At 36.2% G+C, this 20,563-nt stretch overlaps 1 protein-coding gene across 2 annotated transcripts in view; it reads left to right on the top strand.

Moving 5' to 3' along the window:
• The window catches only part of PTGER3 (prostaglandin E receptor 3), a 221,093-nt gene that overhangs the window by 198,716 nt on the left and 1,814 nt on the right, over nt 1-20,563 (top strand). The window contains exon 3 of one of the 2 annotated variants that reach the window (XM_033225290.1): nt 8,094-8,604. The exons of the other annotated variant lie outside the window; for it this stretch is intronic. Within the exon in view, the coding sequence (XP_033081181.1) occupies nt 8,094-8,114 (21 nt within the window). The 3' untranslated portion in view covers nt 8,115-8,604. Of the gene's footprint in view, nt 1-8,093; nt 8,605-20,563 lie in introns of those variants that run through there. 2 annotated transcript variants of the gene reach the window in all.

Raw genomic sequence — 20,563 nt, 5'->3', positions numbered from 1 at the left:
CTGTGTAAGTTACTCAATAATTCCTTAGCTACAGGACCCAACAGTGCCTTATATAAATTTCCATATAGGCAGGTTTAATGGGTGAATCATTCTACATTTTTCTTTGCCTCTTCTGTGTCACCATAGTACTAAGTATCTGTTCTCTTTCATGGTCTTTTCTTCTCCAATTTGAAAAACTTTATGATATACAATAAGGTCTCACATAACATCATTGGTCGATTCTTGAAAACTGCAACTTTAAGTGAAACAATGACTATTGAAGTCAATTTTACCATAGGGAAATTAATATAAAAAAGAGACAAATATTATGGCGTATTTCTGCTCACAAAAATGTCACCAAACTTCTAAATAAAAAACAAAACCCTTCTAACCTTAAACCTTGAGATAAATGTAAGCTATACATTCATTTAAGAAAGATTAATACAAGCAAGAAAGATAATTATTTACCCTATTATTTCAGTTCATGGTCCCAGGTGGCCAAAGTCCTTCCCAGCATCTCAGGTAGCCAAGCAGAAACCCACTCTGGACATAACAATTTGCAAACTCCACACAGACAGTGGCCCCAACAGGGAATCACATTTTTTTCTTATCAATGTTATTAAGAAGTGAAGTTGAATAAAATGACATTGAATAAAATATTATTTGAGTGCCTGTTGTACATTATTAAAAAGTTCTAATCTCACAATTAGAATATATATTATTTTCAATTAGTTACAAAATTATCTTAGAAAAAAGTAGGAGTTCTAGTTGTAAGAGCCATTTTTGTTAGTTTGGGACAATCACTTTACTTGTCTTGACTTCGGTTTCCTCATCCAAATCATGAGGACATTACCAAATGATCTGCAAATACAGCGCCCACACCCCCCCGCCCACTCTAATACTACGGTCCCATACTCTTTCTGAATTCATGAAAAACGGATAGTCTAGGTCACATAATTGTACACTTAATTAACAGTTTTATTATCTTGTATTATCTTGACTCATTTCTTCTTTCTTTGTTCTTCCTCAAAAACACATAACCAAATTGTAAGTTCTTTGATGTCTGAAGAACTCGAAAAGTCAAACCAATACAGATTCAAGTCCTGACCCTGCCATACGAAACGTCTTTCTTGGCAAATTCCTCAACATGGCTAAGGTTCAGTTTCTCATGAGTAAAATGGGAATAATAATAATAGTACTTTTTAAATACAGTCATAGCTAGCCTCCTTCTGCATTCGTTACAAGTTCCTGCAATTGGCATTTGTGTAAGAATGCAAGGTCTTAGTAACACAAATACGCTCACTGGTAAATTAATCACTAGCCTGTGTTTTCATCCATTATGTCAAAGCATTTTTATCTGTTTATTGCTGATTACCAGATACCGTAAATACCTAATAATACAATAAAATTACAGTGCCAAGTACATATAGTGCCAACTAAAATTGTAAATCTTGCAATATATGCAAATCTTCATGAAGTTGATAAAAAGAGCCAAATGATTGTAAGGCACACAGGTGAAGCCATTGACAAACTGAAAAACAGAAAACCAATGAGAATATGACAGACTAGGCACCATAAAGACACCGAATGGAAAATGGTGATTAAATAGATACATGACTCCAACATTTTTCACAAAACTAAAATTGTGGCAAATCTTTAAAAAGGATATTGTTTTGTATTGTTATGCAAATGCTCAAAATTAATTATTTAATTCATTCTTTGCTCTTTCTAAGGAATAATTCATGGAAGTAGTGAGCAAAAGGATGAAATTCAGGATGAGAATAGGAGCATCTCACAGTGGGCACTGCAGAGAAAGCAGGGGACAGTGAGCAGCAGCAAAGGCAGCCCTCTCCTCATCCTCAGTTCTGACACAGGCCAACTCTGGTGCTTACCCTTAGCAGCAAAATGAGAAAGCAGTGGGGAAAAACTCAAGGCGGATCATTGAACTCTGTGTGTCTGACACCTAACACCTTATTGAAGTTTCAACCTAAGCAAGTCTATTCAAATATATATATTAAAAAAAACTAATAATTTTTAAACTTCCATAAAACCTTAGTGAACATTATTTATATATCATTTTGCAATAAATAAAAGTAATTTTATTGGTTTTTGTTCAACGAATAACTCTGTGAGGTAGTTAGAACAGATATTACCTCTATTTTACTGCTGAAAAACCAAATGTTGGTAGGAGCTTACTCAGGTACTCAGAGAAAGAACACAGGTCCTGGACTCTAGGGCATATTGATAAAAATGTTTTATGTCATTTCCGTCTGACCAGTAATGTAGTTCAAATTCTCATTATAATCTTTTTAGGGTATATTTTGTTGGTCCCAATTTTCTGAAAAATAAGAAATCTGAGGTTTGAAGACATTCAATAAACTAGCCCAGACTCTGGTAAATATCAGTTTCCTAATTCCACAGTCCCTGTTTTTTCCAGGACACTCTCCCCTTTCACTATGTCAGGTTGTTTGCTAAAACTCAGGATCCAATGTCTCTATTAATAATAGGAAAACTATACCCACAGAACTGAGGTTTTCAGGCAATAATAGAATTTTAGAAAGCTTGTCTTAGAAAAAGTGACTGCAGTTCATACCTCAATTATAATTACTGGTACATTTAGGAACTAACGTTTAAAAGTGATGCATTTGTTTCAACGTTGTTTCCTTTTTCTGTGTGCTTTCTACAGATGATACTAAAGAGCAATGAAATAACCAAAAGCTATGTCATGCCAGAAACAAACAGAAAGAATCTGTGTTTTGTATTAATTCCTGAGCTCAGTAGATCATTGCCTCTATCATCCCATTTTACCAATTGAGATGTGAACTATAAAGAGATTAAGTGAACTTTCTAGGATCACAGAGTTCAAAATCGGCTGAGCAAATATACCAATGGTTCTTGAGACATTCACTGTATTTTATGGCTATCTTTTCTCTAAGAATATTGTAGTAAAAATATAAAATTTTGTTTAATAAAGCTATAAAGCAGAATACATAAGCAGAAATTATCCCCAGCAAATTGGCCTCCATTTATGTGCTGTGAATGATGAGTATGTTTCTACTACTATTGCAACTGTAGTCATGAATTATTTGTGAACAAGGGCCAAGAATATATAGTTTAGGTTATATTAAAATTGCACTTAACAAAATAGTTTCCTTTGGGAGGCTGAGGTGGATCAAAAGGTCAGGAGATCAAGACCATCCTGGCTAACATGGTGAAACCCCGTCTCTACTAAAAATACAAAAAATTGGCCGGGCGTGGTGGCAGGCGCCTGTAGTCCCAGCTACTCGGGAGGCAGGAGAATGGCGTGAACCCGGGAGGCGGAGCTTGCAGTGAGCGGAGATCACGCCACTACACTCGAGCCTGGGTGACAGAGTGAGACTCTGTCTCAAAAAATAAGTAAATAAATAAATAAATAAAAATAAGTGAAATCCAAACACAAGAAATCCATGCTAATCCATATCGAAATAAAAAGAAAACTAAGAACAAAAAATCTTGAAAGCACCAAGAAATAAATGACACCTTAACTATCAGAGGAAAAAACAATTTGAGTGACAGTGGATTGCTCATCAGAATTCACAATGATCAGAAGGAAATGGTACAACAAATTTCAAGTCCTGAAAGAAAAGAACTGTCAAACCCAAATTTTGTATCTGGCAACATTTTCCTTCAGAAATGAAAAGGAAATAAATGCATTTTCAGATTAATGAAAATTAAGAGAATTTTTCACAAGCCACATACATTAAAACAATGGCTAAAGAAACCCCCTTGAAAGCGAATGGAAATGATTAAAGAAGGAATCTTAAAACATCAAAAAAAACAAATATAAGTAATACAAAAGACGTTCCTTCTCCTCTTGTGTGTTCTAAATTTAGTTTAGTAGTCAAAGCTAAAAGTACAATATTTTCCGATATGAATCTAAATGTATGTAGAGAAAATATTTAAGACAACAATATTATAAATGGGTTGGGAAGATGGGTACAGAGACTTAAAAGAAGGCAAGTTTTCTACATTTGACATAAATTGGTAAAATATTAACACCAACAAATCTTTGTGGTGGTGGAAGAATTCCATATCTTGCTTCTAGCGGTTGTTACAGGAATGCATACATATAAAAAAATGGCATAGACTATACACCACATTGTACCAATGTCAATTTCCCAGTTTTGACATTGTACTATAGTTAATATAAGATGTAACCCCTGGGAGAAAGTGAGTGAAGGGTGCCCAAGAACTATCCATTTTGCAAATTATGAATTCACAACTATTTCAAAATAAAAAGTAAAAAAAATGTAAGCTTTTTAAAAATTCTTATTAAGTCACATTCTGAAACACCTTCTAACCTTAAAAAGTTGAAAAACAAAAACCATAATGAAGAGTTGGTATAAAATTACAGAGCAAATGTCTTCAGTAATTGATTGTTTTGCTTCAGTTAAGTTTTGGATCATCATTTGTGACCTATTTGAATTGGGGAAATGCAATTCTGTTTTGATGTTGATGTTACTATCAATGTCTATTTTTTTCTTTTTTGTTAGTTGGAGTTTCACTTTTGTTGCCTAGGTTGGAGTGCAATGGCACAATATCGACTCACTGCAACTTCCACCTCAGTGGCTCAAGTGATTCTCTTGCCTCAGCCGACCAAGTAGCTGGGATTACAGGCGCCTGCCACCACACCCAGCTAACTTTTTTGTACCTTTTTTATGTCTTCAACAATCGCATTGCATAAAAGCTAATGAGTTATCTTGGCTAGGTCATAAAGATAACTGACAACTTTGTTAACAGCCCCTAAATAAAAATATTATTTATAATCTTCAGCTATCAGGGTATAGTGATAAACACCTTGGAAGTCCACAAGCATTTTTTCTCTTTCAGAGAAATGAAAAAACTAGCATAAGAGTCTCTGGATCTCTTAGTGGCACAACTAGATAGTGGCATCAAGCTGTGAAACATCCAGGCCATATTACTAAACTTTTTGATCTACCGTGAAAATCCTTCTTGTTCTTTTAATCGGTAGTAAATATTTTTTTGGAAACTCTGAAAGCCCATATCGCTTCTCTCAGAACTGACCACGCATCCTCAATGCAACTCTATTTGGATTATACAATCTCCACTGGTCTCATTGGACTAATTAATATGATTGTCTCTCCAGATAATTGAGAATTATGACCCATAGATTCAAACTGGGTAAACTTAAGGTTCTATGTTGCCAGTTGGCTACTGCTATTACTTTCGGATTTTATCAATGATGAGATATTCCAAACATACAGAAAACACCAGTTTGCTCCCTTCCTGAATGAACAGATATTAATACTCTGTCATAATTGTTTCAAATTTCTTTTTCCCTAAAAATTATAAAAACTTTGATACAGACACAAAATTAAAGTAGTACTAGATATACCAATCATCAAGATAAAACAATTATCAGGATTTTGTCACATTCACAGAACCTATTTATTTATTTTAAAAATTATGGTAGAAAACACAATTTAACATAACATGTTTAACATAAAAATTATCTTGACCATTTCTAAGTGTATAGTTCAATAGTGTTAACAACAGTCAAATTGTTGTGCAGTAGATCTCTAAAAGCTTTTCATGTTGCAAAACTGAAACTCTATACCCATTGAGAAACAACTCTCTTTTCCCCCTTCCTCACAGTCCCTGACATCCACAATTCTGCTTTCTATTCGTTGGACCAATTTAGATGCCTTACACAAGTGGAATCACACAGTGTTGGTCTTTTTGTGATTGGCTTATTTTACTTAGTATAATGTCTTCAGGGTTCATCAATATTATAGCACATGACAGAATTTCCTCCTCTTTTTAGGCTAACATTCCACTGTATCTATATATGCCATTCTTTGTATCCATTTATATGTCAATGGACATTTGGGTTGCTTTCACCTCTTGGCTATTGTGAATAATGCTGTAATGAACATGGATATGAAAATATATCATCAAGAGTCTGTCTTCAATTCTACTGGATAGGTACCCAGAAGTGGGATTTCTGGAACATATGGTAACTGCATTTCTTAGTTTCCTGAGGAAACTCTATACTGTTTTTCACAGTGGCTGCACTGTCAATTCCCATTGACAGTGCACAAGAATGGCAATTTCTCCTCATTCCAATACCACTTGCTATTTTCTGTTTTTGTAACAGTGGCCATGTGTATTAGTCCATTCTCACATTGCTATAAAGAACTACGTGAGACTGGGTAATTGAAGAAAAGAGGTTTGATTCACAGTTCCGTAGGCTGTACAGAAGCATGTTTGGGAGGCCTCAGGAAATTTACAATTATGTCAGAATGCAAAGGGGAAGCAAGCACATTTTACCATGGTGCAGCAGGATAGAGACAGAGAGAAGGGGGAAGTGTGCCACACAACTTTAAACCATCAGATCTCACAAGATCACACTATCACGAGAACAGCAAGGGGGAAATCTGCCCCCATGAGCCAATCACCTCCCACAAGGTCCTTCCTCTGACATGTGGAGATTACAATTTGGCAAGAGATTTGGGTGGGGACACAGAGCCAAACCATATCGCCACCTTAATGGGTGATATCTCAATATAGTTCTGATTTGTATTTCTCTAATGGTTAGTGACATTGAATATCTTGTCACTTGTTAGCCATTTATAAATCTTTGGAGAAATACCTGTTTGAGGCTTTTACCTATTATTTTTAACTAGGTTATTTGCTTGTCGTTAAATTATAGGCATTCTTTATGTACTCTGAATATAATTCCTTATCAGATATATGATTTAGAAATATTTTCTCCCATCTAGTAGGTTACTTTTTCACTCTACTGATTGTTTCCTTTCAGGTGCAAAAGGCTTTAAGTTTGATGTACTCTCATTTGTCTATTTTTGCTTTTGTTGCCTGTGGTTTTGGTGTCATATCCAAGAAAACATTGCCATATCCACTATTATAAAATTTTTCTCCTATGTTCTTATTGTAGTTTTATATTTTAAGGTCTTATGCTTAGGTCTTTAATTCATTTTGAGTTTATTTTTGTATATTGTGTAAAGTAAGGATCTGACTTCATTATTTTACATGTGAATATCCAGTTTTCTTAACACCATTTGTTAACAGTACTACCCTTTAAGACCATTGTATGGTTTTGGCACTCTTGTCAAAGATTGATTGATTGATTGATTGTGTGCACAAGGGTTTATCTGGGACCTCTATTCTGTTCCATTGATCCATATGACTGTCCTTATGTCAGTACCACACTGTTTAGATTACTGTAACTTGGGATTATTTAACCTATTTTTTAAAACATGTTTTTTCTTTTTCTTATTTGAAGTATTTTTCAGCAAATATCAGATGGTATTATTTTACCCCATCATAATTCAGTGTAACTCTAAAAATTATGATCCACTACAAAACCACAATATTATCACTCATAATGTTTCTTTGGCATAATCTTACACCTGGTCTTAACCAAATGTATGGATTTTCTCAAAACTGTGTTTTTGGTTTATTTGAATTAAAATCTAAACAAGGTCCACATTTTAATATGTTTGTTTGTTAGGTCACTCTTAATTTAGAGCAGTTCTTCCTCTGCCCCCTTTTCCTCCAGCCATTGACTTATAGAAATTAGTTTAGTTGTTCTATAGAATGCCTCCCATTCTGGATTTCTCTAATTCTTTATTATGTCATTTAACACTAAATGGAAATTAGCTAGGGGCTTAATTGTGTGGTCATTTAATTATAAATTTAAATTAACCTAGAACCATCATCTTTTCATGTCTGTAAGCAGTTGTTTAATCTTATCTGCAAATTGAAGATTCTGAGGACTTTTCCCAGTTTCACTGGGCATTCTCACACATCTTCCCATGTTTCCACCCAAGGAATATAGGATCTTCTTCTTTTAGTAGATATTTGTAGAAAATTTTTTTATACCCCAAGTTTGTGGCATACATAGGTTGTCCCTATTCATTTTTCAGTATTCCTACCACACAACTTCGTTCTTGTTCTTGTTATACTGCTGTAAGTGACTTATCACTCCTGTTCATAATCTGAAATTTATGGGAATTTATTGCCTTTGACTTTTATTTAAGGCATTAACAGTGTGTTTATTATTGGCTATCCTAATTGATTTGTTTGTTTTCCAGGAGGAATTGTGGGGAAATTAAAACCTGCCTTTCTGCCAGGATCACATCACCGGATGCTCCATGACTCTCTTTTTGTAAAAGAAAAAAAAAAAATCACAGAAACAACCCCCCCAACCTATTCTCTTTTACTTCTTCCCCCAAGGCCACCCCCAAATATAACTATTATCCAGAAGCTGTTATGTACTGTTTCCATACATGTTTTTGTACATTTACTATATCTATATACATCAATTAAATTTGTCCTATTGTTTTGTGAATTTATATTTGCATATACATTTTCATATTATATGTATAATTTGCATTTTTGTTTTTTTATTCAAAATTATGTTTCTTGAGATTTATCCATATTGAAACATGGAGCTCTAAATTGTTAATTTTAACTGCTATAGAGTAGTCCATAATTTGAATAAAGCATAATTTGTTTGTACAATCTCCCACCAAGGGAAAATTATTTCCACTCTCATCATGACAAAGAACACTGCAAAAACAAAAATTACATTCATACATGTTTGTCTGCACCCATCTGCCTGATTTTCTCTAAAATAAATATCTAGGAGTGGAAGTGCCAGGTCAAAGGGCGTACACTCTTCTTATCCCCACATATATAAGAGTTTTCCCCAAGTATATCTACATCAACATCTATGATGTTTTAATTTTCTACATCCTTATCTGTATTCGTTTGTTTTCATGCTGCTATGAAGAAATACCCAAAACTGTGTCGTTTATAAAAGCAAGAGGATTAATTGACTTACAGTTTCACATGGCTGGGGAGGTTTCATGAAACTTACAATCATGGTGGAAGGGGGAGGAAACATGTCCTTCTTCACATGGTGGCAGGAGAGAGAAATGCCAAGCAAAAGCGGGAAAAGCCCCTTATAGAACCATCAGATCTTGTGAGAATGAACTCAACATCATGAGATCAGCATGAGTATAACTGCCCCCATGATTAAATTACCTCCCACTGAGTTCCTCCTATGACAAGTAGGAATTATGGGAACTAAAATTAAAGGCGAGATTTGGGTGGGGACACAGAGCCAAACCTTATCATTGTCAATGGAAATAGTACTTTATTGTTACTCTATTATATATTTTATTGAATGAAATGTGAGGTTGAGAGCCTTTACAAGTCCTATTAACTTTATCTTCTTTTTCTGTGTAAGGTCTGTTTATAAAATTGATAATCTCTTGGGTTTTATGTCAATATCTTAATGATTTGTGAAGGTTTAAAAATATATTCTAGATGATTTTTTTGATATTTATTAAATATAATGTGTTCTTATAAAATCATCTATGAATTATTCCTCCCTTCCCCCTCTCCATTCCCTTTCCTCTGCCTTCATCTCTCTCTATCTCTACATCTACCTCTACCTCTAGCTCTATCGCTAGTTATAGCTCTAGTTCTAGCTCTATCCCTATCCTTATCCCTATCCCTAACTCTAGCTCTAGCTCTACCTTTATCTCTACATGACCTCTACGTCTAGCTGTATGCCTACCTCCACCTCTAGTACTGGTACCAGCTCTAGCTGTACTTCTGTCTCTACCTCTATATCATCTCTATCCCTAGCTCTCTAGCTCTACCTGTAGTTCTACCTCTAGCTCTAGCTATACTTACATCTCTACCTCATTTCTATATCTAGCTCTAGTTCTAGCTCTACCTCTACATCTAACTGTAGCTCTAGCTCTACCTCTACATCTAACTGCAGCTCTAGCTCTACCTATCTCAATCTCTATCTCTATCTATCTCCATAACCATTTCTCTCCCTACAGTTCAGATTTTGTTCTTGGAAACAGCCTGGGAAACAGGAAGTTTACTATAATTTCCATTTTTCCAAATCTCCATCTCTAACCACACCTCACCCCTACTACTACTACACAGCTTTCTTCATGGAACGTCCCTTGTTTGTGAAGTATTGACACTTATGCAAACAGGTATTAAAAGTACAAGTGTCTGGCCAGGCGTGGTGGCTCATGCCTGTAATTCCAGCACTTTGGGATATGGATCACAAGGTCAGGAGATCAAGACCATGCTGGCTAACACAGTAAAACCCTGTCTCTACTAAAAACACAAAAAATTAGCCGGGCGTGGTGGCAAGCGCCTGTAGTCCCAGCTACTCGGGAAGCTGAGGCAGGAGAATCACTTGAACCCAGGAGATGGATGTTGCAGTGAGCCATGATCACTACTGTACTCCAGCTTGGACTACAGAGCAAGACTCCATCTCAAAAACAAAACAAAACAAAACAAAAACAGTGGAAGTGTCCTGCCTTTATGGACAACCTGTTTGTCAAATATGATCACATTCCATAAATTAGTTTTAAGTTCAGCTGTGGTTTCCCTCCTTTCAGCATGCATATTATCTCTTCCCCTCCTCTGGACCTTTCCTATCCATGTCTTTACTAGGATTATTAACATGTCTGGTGAGTGCTGTAAACAAAATGTTATGTGAGCAATTAATGCTAATTTGGATGATAGGAAACAGAAATGTTAATTCTAATTACTTTTCAAACATAGCTCATGCATTAATAAGAGAATCTGATGTCACTTCAAGATGATTTGGTTGAGATGATAATGCTAATTTATTGAAATGAGTGGGTGTCATAATCAGTTTGGAAAAAAAAGAAACATTTCTAAGACATACCAGATCATACTAATACATCACCTCCACACACAAAATTGGTGTTAACATACAAATTCCTCTGGACATTTAAGAAGCAATGCCTCCTTAAATATTGAGATCTAGTGAATGCACCTTTTAAAACTGTAATATATAGGTCAGAGGGTTTTTTGTTTGTTTTGTTTTCCTATCGTTCTCTTTGGCTTTTCTCTTAACATAAGACGAGAAATAAAGGCACATGCAAATGCATAGATTTATTTAGATTTCAACTGAAATTTTTCATTATGCTTATTATTTTTAAATACAGGCATCTGCTTGGCTTCATGGGCAAAGCCCTGAATTTCATTCTCTTCTTACTAAAGTTCTTGAAATGAAAGTAATACTTTAATATTCGATAATAATAGCCCAAGAAGGATGGTAACATACAAGTGTAAGTTTTATACATCAAATAATAAATTTTTTACAGGAAAATGCATTATATTAAGAATCATAGAAGTTTTCACTCATAATAACAAATATGGAAGAAGAAATAGCTTGCAATAAACATACCCAGTCCATATTTGTATCCAATATATATTTTTTCTCTAAAGCAGAATTACAACATAAAAACAAAATTTAGATTCCAAATGGTATATCATATTAGAGAGAAAAATAGTAGCAAATGAACAGTTTAAATTGTCCAAAAATATCAGTAATTTTATTTGAAAAATGACAAGCATTCTTCAAAGTTCTGGGCCACCCAATTATTCCAATAAAACAAATTGTCTTGGAGAAAGACTCATAAACTCTGAGCCATTCATTAGTTTATTTTTGTATCATCAGGGAGTTAGCCCGGAAACTGGCAAAATCCTATCTTGCTTGAAAAGTAAATCCTTGGATTAGGGTTCTGTGCAACAAAAAATGCAAAAGCCTAATAATTTTACTTAAAAATTTTATGATTATTAGTTTTCATTCTGTTAGCCTACGTCACAATTAAAAGAAATAAACCATTTCGGTGATTTGTGCCTGACTTTTCCCAAATTTGTTGTCTTGCTTTTTTTTATATTAAGCATAATATTTCTATTAGCTTCAGTGTGCACTCTTTACTATAAATTCTTAATGTCTGGATTTACTAAATAATTAAAACCATTCTTGCAAATGTCCAATATAAGAGTGAGTAGGTAAACTTCTTGCTTCATACCTTTTCCCAAAAGCTTTTATTTTCAAGTAAAATTGATTCTTATTTGCTTTTAATTTACCAGCCACAAGCTTAATATCATTTAATTAGCTAGTTAATAAAGCTTTGTATTAAATCTTTGTATACACAATGATTTATTTGGGACTTAAATTTTGAATTCTTTCCTCCTTAAATTAATAAAATTTTGAGTTTCTGTTTTAATCTTCAAATATTTCAATTTGTTTTTTAAACAAACAAGCCTGAATTAAAGGAATGACTGAAATAAATGCCATTTTTTCTCTTACGTGATCATACTATTAAAACTATAAAGTTTACACATCAAAATAAAAAGACAACTAAAGACAAAATAAAAAATTGTGAAAGCACCAATAAATAAATGATGTCTTACCTATCATGAGAAAAATCTTATGGACTCTCCATATGTACGAGTAGTAGCTCCTCAAAGTTCCCTGAAGGATAATAATCTGTGACACTACAGTAGATACTCAGACATAAAGTAGTTCCAAGAACAAAGACCATTGTCAAGAGCTGCTTATTCTCATGACAGCCAGAAATATATTCAAAAGGTATATTTGTAATACATTAGCCACAATCTAATTGTGCTACCTCTGGAGAGCTGCTCAGTGTCTAGTTCATCACACAGTAGAGAACTGAAGTTGAGTTCATTCTTTTTGAAGGTTGATATGGTTTGGCTGTGTCCTCAACCAAATCTCATCTCCAATTCCTACATGTTGTGGGAGGAACCCCATGGGAGGCAAGTGAATCATGGGGGTGAGTCTTTCCTATGCTGTTCTCATGATAGTAAGTCTCATGAGATCTGATGGTTTTAAAAATGAGACTTCCCTGCACAAGCTCTCTTTGCCTGCTGCCATGCATGTAAAATATGACTTGTTCCTCCTTGCCTTCTGCCATGATTGTGAGGCTTCCCTAGCCACGTGGAACTGTAAGTCCAGTAAACCTCTTTCTTTTGTAAATTGCCCAGTCTCGGGTATGTCTTTATCAGCAGTGTGAAAGCGGACTAATACAAAGGTCTAACCAGAGTTGGATTTGTGTTGCTTTTGTTTGTAATACTCTGCTCAGACTGAACACAAGGAGGTCCAGTTTTTTCCATGTTACTAGCTTTTTCACCTCTTTTCCACAATAGCACAAATTCATGCTAGGAAGTTAACTGTGTGGCCATGAGAGTTTGTCTATACCATGATCTCCAAAAACCTGACTTTAATTCTTCTTATCTTTCCTACCAATATACCTGCCATTGCTTTCCTCTTCAAACCTCAACTATTTAGTCACTGGATTCAGCTTTAACCTTGTCACCTTGTATGTACACAGACATTTTTACATGTTTTATGTGAAACAAGTAGAGCATAAGTAAATAAGTGTATGTATATGATGCACATGTGCATGCAGAAAACTGTAATCTCAATTTACTATTATTATCTAGGGCAATTAGAGAGGTGGTCAAGCACAGGTAACAAAAGGGTTTAACAGAAAACAGATAACGTATGTCTTTAGGGAAGAAAGGATTACAAATTTCACACTGGTCAAAATTGAAATTTCATAGAATAAACATCTGCAGTTTACGCTAAAAGTTGCATGAAAGGATTAAAATATGATATTATTACAGGTAGATTTCAACTTTTGGTTGCAGCTGGCTGAGGGGGTTGCTGGCAACAGCTGTTATTTGGGTGCCCCAGCTGACTGCTCCCAGAATACCCACAGCAGTTACAGGCCGGGAGGAGGAGGCAGGTGCTATCACATGACTGCTCAGGAATGTGCCCTAAAGGGAACACTATTTAGCATGCAGGAGACTTTTCATGTGACTTTCTTTGGAGGGTGATTTTAAAGAGTTGTCTGCAACTAATGATGTCTGTGATCTGTACAGAGGTCATCTTCAATAACTTCTCTTCCTGTAAACAGGAAAAGGAATGCTGGGAAATGGGTAAGAGAGAGAAAACAAGAGGGAGCCCCAGTCACTTTTGGACCTAGTAGCCAATGTGGCACTGCTTGCTATCCCTGGAGATGAGTTTTAGTAATCCTTAGATATTGTCAGTCTACTTTGTTTAGAAATTGAACTTCAACACAATGAACACTAGTGAGGTTGGGTGCTGCAGCCAAAAAGCTTAGGATTTGAAGGTATCCTAAGAATCCATCTTCACTACTTCACAGCTTTGTGACACTGATCTATCTCATCATATAACTTACCTACATGTTATTATCCCAATTTGCAAAATGGTGATTATAACTGTCTCAATACATTAATGTAAAGATGAAATAAGGAAACATGTAAGGTGTCTGGCATGTATTAGATGCTCAATATTTATGGTTCCTTTTTCATCATGTTGTAGGCTAATTGAACCGAGTTGGGTATTAGAAGACAGTCACATGTTTATGTTAGGAATCAATTCACTCCATCCACAATGGCCATCCATGCTGTTCCTTAAACATGGTAGGCATTATTCTATCTTATGGCAATGGATCTGGCTGTTCCCTCTTCTGAACCTTCTCCCAAGTATGCATACGAACTGACTCACTTCCTTCAACTCTTCACTTAAAGGTATTCTTCTCATTGAGGTTTACCCTGACAACCCACTTAATATTGTAACCTGTACATGGCCCTCTTCACTGCTCCCTCAGTGCCATACTCCTGAGTCCCCTTATCATGCTCCTTTACTTTTTAAAAAAATTACATGTATTGCCTTCTAGCACTTAATAAAATTTTAAAATTACATTTACTGATTATTCTTTGTTTTTCCCCAGAAGACTGTTGTATAGTCTGTTTTCATGCTGCTGATAAAGACATACCCAAGACTGGGAAGAAAAAGAGGTTTAATTGGACATACAGTTCCACATGGCTAAGGAGGCCTCAGAATCATGGCAGGAGGTGAAAGGCACTTCTTACATGTAGGTGGCAAGAAAAAGATAAGAAGGATGCAAAAGCAGAAAGCCCTGATAAGACCATCAGATCCTGTGAGACCTATTCACTGCCATGAGAACAGTATGAGGGAAACTGCCCCCATCATCCAAATGATCTCCCATGGAGTCCCTACAATAACATGGAGGAATTATGGGAGTATAATTCAAGATGAGATTTGGGTGGGGACGCAGAGCCAAACCATATCATTCTATCCCTGGGCCCTCCAAATCTTATGTTCTCACATTTCAAAACCAATCATGCCTTCCCAACAGTCTGCCAAACTCCTAACTCATTTCAGCATTAACCCAAAAGTCCACAGTTCAAAGTCTTATCTGAGACAAGCAAGTCCCTTCCGCCTACAACCCTGATAAAATCAAAAGCAAGCTAGTTATTTCCTAGATACAATAGAAGTACAGGTATTGGGTAAATACAGCCATTCCAAATGGGAGAAATTAGCCAAAACAAAGGTGTTACAGGGCCCATGCAAGTCCAAAATCCAGTGGGGAAGTCAAATTCTAAAGCTCCAAAATGATCTCCTTTGACTTCATGTCTCACATTCAGGTCATGCTGATGCAAGAAGTAGGTTCTCATAGTCTTGAGCAGCTCTGCCCCAGTGGCTTTGCAGGGTATATACCCTCTTCGGGCTGCTTTCATGGGCTGGAGCTGAGTGTCCATGGTGTCTCCAGGCACACAGTGCAAGCTGTTGTTGGATCTACCATTCTGGGGTCTGGAGGACAGTGGCCCTCTTCTCACAGCCCCACTAGGCAGTGCCCCAGTAGGGTCTCTGTTTGGGGACTCTGTGACACATTTCCCTTCTGTACTGCTCTAGCAGAGGTTCTCCATAAGGGCCCCACTCCTGTAGCAAGCTTTTGCCTGGGCATCCAGGCATTTCCACACATCTTCTGAAATCTAGGTGGAGGTTCCCAAACCTCAATTCTTGACTTCTGTGCACCTGCAGGCTCAACATCAGATGGAAGCTGCCAAGGTTTGGGGCTTGCACCCTCTGAAACCATGGGTCGAGCTGTACCTTGGCCCCTTTTAGCAATGGCTAGAGTGGCTTGGATGCAAAGCACCAAGTCCCTAGGCTGCACACAGCACAGGACCCTGGGCCTGGCTCACAAAACCGTTTTTAGCTCCCAGGCTTCTGGATCTGTGATTGGAGAGGCTGCCATGAAGACCTATGACATGGCTTAGAGATATTTTCCATATTGTCTTAGGGATTAACATTCAGCTCCTTGTTACTTATGTAAATTTCTGCAGACAGTTTGAATTTCTTCTCAAAAAGTGGGTTTTTCTTTTCTACTGCATCATCAGACTGAAAATTTTCTGAACTGTTATGCTCTGTTTCCCTTTTAAAATGGAATGCTTTTAACAGCAACAAAGTCACCTCCTAAATGCTTTGATGCTTAGAAATTTCTTCCAACAGATACCTTAAATCATCTCTCTCTAGTTGAAAGTTCCACAAATCTCTAAGGCAGGGGCAAAATGCTGCTAGTCTCTTTGCTGAAACATAACAAGAGTCATCTTTGCTCCAGTTCCCAACAAGTTCCCCATCTCCATCTGAGACCACCTCAACCTGAACCTTATCATTCATATCACTACCAGCATTTTTGTCAAAGCCATTCAACAAGTCTCTAGGAAGTTCCAAACTTTCCCACATTTTCCTGTCTTCTTCTGAGCCCTCTAAATTGTTCCAGCCTCTGCCTGATACCCAGTTCCAAAGTCACTTCCACATTTTTGGGTGTCTTTGCAGCAATACCCCATTCTACTGGTACCAATTTACTGTATTAGTCTGTTTTCATGCTGCTGATGAAGCCATACTCAAGACTGGGAAGAAAAAGAGGTTCAATTGGACTTACAGTTCCACATGTCTGGGGAGGCCTCAGAATCATAGTGGGAGGTGAAAGTCACTTCTTACATGGCAGCAGCAAGAAAAAAAATTAGGAGGATACAAAAGCAGAAGCCCCTGATAAAACCATCAGATCTCACGAGATTTATTCACTACCATGAGGACAGCGTGGGGGAAACCACCCCATGATTCAAGTTATCTACCACCAGGTCCCTCCCACAACACATGGGAATCATGGGAGTACAATTCAAGATGAGATTTAGGTGGAGACACAGAGCCAAACCATATCAACTGTATACTCCATAAGGGTTTAAAATCTTTATTCACTTCACTGATGTATCCCAAGCACCTGTTTCCCTACAGGTAGTTAGGGCAGAATAAATATTTTTTCATGAATGAATGCACTGAGGCATTTCAGAAAACATCAATTTGTAGTGTTTAGGAATTGACTATGACCTGAATTAACTTGCTTTGTTCACCTCCCACCCCCAGATACTGGGGTGAAGTATGACATGTATAGTAGAATGAATAAAAAAAAATGGATTCAGGCACAACACAGCTTCCCATGAGGCTAGGGAATTACCCAGACTCAGGCAAAATTCATTACCATCATTCTCTTCTTTATGAACCTGACAACCAAACATACTGGTTGAGGAATTTTTTCTGTTAAATATATTTGATTGATGTTATACCCAGAAGGTCAAGAGAATGTGGAAAATATTATCTACTGCCCTTGAGTCAAGGACTCTGATGTATATCATGGTGAATATTTATGCTTACTATGTCATTTCAAGTTTGAAAGTTGACATTTACATTACAATAATGTCCCTCATTTTTGTAACCCAAGAGCAATAGAAAGGTCAGTTGTACCTTATCAGTGGAGAGTGCTACATTGCTCCCATATCATTTTGAGCTTTGCTGAGCAGGAAACTGGCTTCTAATCTCATGGAGTGATCCTATGTACTTCACCCAGTTGAAGAAACACAACTGATTAAGCCTTTCCTAAAAAGCTATTCTTTGTTCTTGAAAGTTTCTGCTCTACCTAGTAGCAAGAAGGCATTATCTAGTACAACCTTAAGAAAACACACCTTCTCAACACTCAAGATGAAAATATTCAGAGGATTTGTATACAGTCAAATCCAAAGTGAAAAATACTTTATAGTCATGTTATTTGGGGGGGTGGAGACAATAAGACATAAAATAAGGAGGGCTAAATGTTATAAAAACAAGATAGAAAGTTTACAGTAATCTTAGTAAATTTCCGTCAAGGAGCTGCAATTCAGATATGCTGCATTCTCATTCTACCTTTATTTACCTCTACTCCCAGTCATTAAAATGATGGTCTTTCTCCTGAGATGTTCTACAATGGAACTTTGGGACATATTAATCTGATTTCACACAATTGTTGTGTTCAGTTATCTGTACTCAATGTGTCATATATGCCTGAACAACCAGACATCAAACAAAGGCTTTATGTGATGCTAGTATGTGGTCTTGCCTTGTAACAATGCATTTATGTGCCTTTGTCTTTTCTCCTGGAATTAAGACAGCTAAAGATTTCACAAGTGGCACCTAAGAATGATACCCTAGGGAAGCACTGGACCTGTTTGTATTCCACCTCATCATGAACACAGTCATTCATGTATTTGATCACACAGGGTAAAGGAGATATGCAATACTTTTCTGAAACCATGTGAAGACAGGAGAATAAATCAAACATTCTGGTAAATAATTCATGTCCTCAAAAACATGTTTTAATGTGTGCAACTGTCTTTAAGTGCTCCAAACCCAGACATCTTACTTTAGAGTCAGAGCTCCCAAGTGGCAGACAAAAGCACCAACTTCCTCATGATTCATTCTAACCTTTTTACATAAAACTGGAAGTAGGAACCACAGTCAAGGAATAAGAAAGCTGATCCAGAATTTACCACTGTAAATTATTCAACTAAAAAATATTACATAAATGCATGCAGAAGTCAGGAAGAAGAAATCAAAACATAAGATCATAATCCCAGTAGTATGCTGTCAAACATGAATGAACAAAGATTGTTGGTTCTATGTAGAGATACTATATTGAATGGAAGACGTGAAAAGCTGTCTGCTCCCAAGACTCTGATAACATAAGTATCAAAGAATGAGAAATGGACTGGATGATTAGTGCTAAAAGGAACTTTTAATAACATCTAATGCAAACCCAGTAATTTTACAGAGGCTTTAAATAGATTTGGAAAAGTTGAATAATGTGCTCTCAATCCATAATTAGTTGATACTGGTGAATATACCAGAAAAACAGAACAAACCATCTTTGCCATTGAAGTGTATCTGTCTTATTAGGTTTAACTAATATATTCAGACATCAGGTCATGTGATACCTAATGCTTGAACTGGTCAGGTGTTGCACTTCGTTCCCAGAATTGATAGATGGTTGTTATTGCATTCTGCCATTGCCTTTGTTATCATAGTAATTATAATGCCCTATTTACTTCAACTAGAGGATTAATGTTTCAGGATATCTTTTCTTCTGTCTAGACATAGATTATTTGTATAAATACTCTATAAAATGGAGTTCCCAAGTTTTGTTCCTATTCAGTTATTCTGCTTTCTATCTTGCAATTAACTACAAAAAGGTGAATATATAGCACTGAGAATGAGGCAAACCAAGGGCCTGCCATCAGGTGATTTTAAACATTGAGCATTGGCACAGTAATTAAATTCAACCAACTGTAGAGTTAGTAAAAATACAGATCCAGATTGCTAATCAACTATTTCAGATGCATGGTTCTGGTTACACAGTGAAAACCTAGGAACGTTAAGGACGCTATAGAGGTTGCTGCAGCCAGTTTAGTCAACACCTTACAAATCACTACAGCCGAAAGGGCTGAGAATGATCTAGTAGACAATTCTCACTCAAGGTCAGAAAGATAATTAACGACTGGACCGGAACAGCTACCAAGAATTTCTCACACTAGACCAGGAATCTCTCCAAACAACGCTAACCTTGAAGATAATGTAACTTTGAAAGAAATTTGTACATAGTTGTCTTAGTTCTGTGCAATATTTAAGTGGCCCCACATAATTTCAAATAAATCCTGATTGAAGTTGCCTGAATCTTGATTTGTTTTGAACCTACAAGTTATTTACAAGTTTTAAAACTACTGAGTTAGGTTTTCTTTTGTTTATTTAAGAAAATGGAGAACAAATAGCCCCAAACTTCAAACTGTTCATGCTGAATAATTGGACATTATATATTAAGGACACAGGAGGTATGAGAATTCCTCAGCTACAGTCAGTAGCAAATGTATTGGACTAGCTGAAAGGTTTAGAACTAAGTACGAGGCAAGAGAGATAGAGGATAAGGAAGGAAAGCTAAGGAAGTAAATTTTTCTTACAGAACTCCTCTAAAGTACTCTTTTTATAATAGGTCTTGCCAGAACTTAGATAAGCCAGAATGACTATGTTATTCTTCCAGAAAACTGTTTATGAATCAGTCTGCTACTTTCTACCCCACCAAAAAAAAAAAAAAAATAAAATAAAAAATAAAAAAAATAAAAAAATAAAAAAATCACAGTACTTCAGCACTGAGGGGATTAGTGGCTGAGCAATCTCCTTCAGAGTGTTGCTCACTTAATTTGTTAAAAGACAAAGTAGTTGAATCATCCTACTCACTGAATCTAGAGGAAAAATACTGTCACTTCTTTATTGTTGTCATTTTGCAGTGTTTATTATGTCATAAAATGTTAGGCTTTGAAGTCCCAATCTGACTGTTTAGAGCAGGGATCTCCTGCCAACTGCATTATGTCATCAAATAAGCAAACATAATAAACATAATTAACATAGCAAATATTTATCAAGTCACTGGAATTTAAAAGTTGTTTGTTATAGCTACTAGTGTTACTTACCCTGACTTATGCACAAAGG

The sequence above is a fragment of the Trachypithecus francoisi genome, unplaced genomic scaffold (genome assembly GCF_009764315.1).
Source record: "Trachypithecus francoisi isolate TF-2019V2 unplaced genomic scaffold, Tfra_2.0 Lachesis_group12, whole genome shotgun sequence".
Classification (NCBI taxonomy): domain Eukaryota; kingdom Metazoa; phylum Chordata; class Mammalia; order Primates; family Cercopithecidae; genus Trachypithecus; species Trachypithecus francoisi.
Note: the sequence above shows the minus strand (reverse complement) of the source record. Positions and strands in the feature narration are given on the sequence as shown.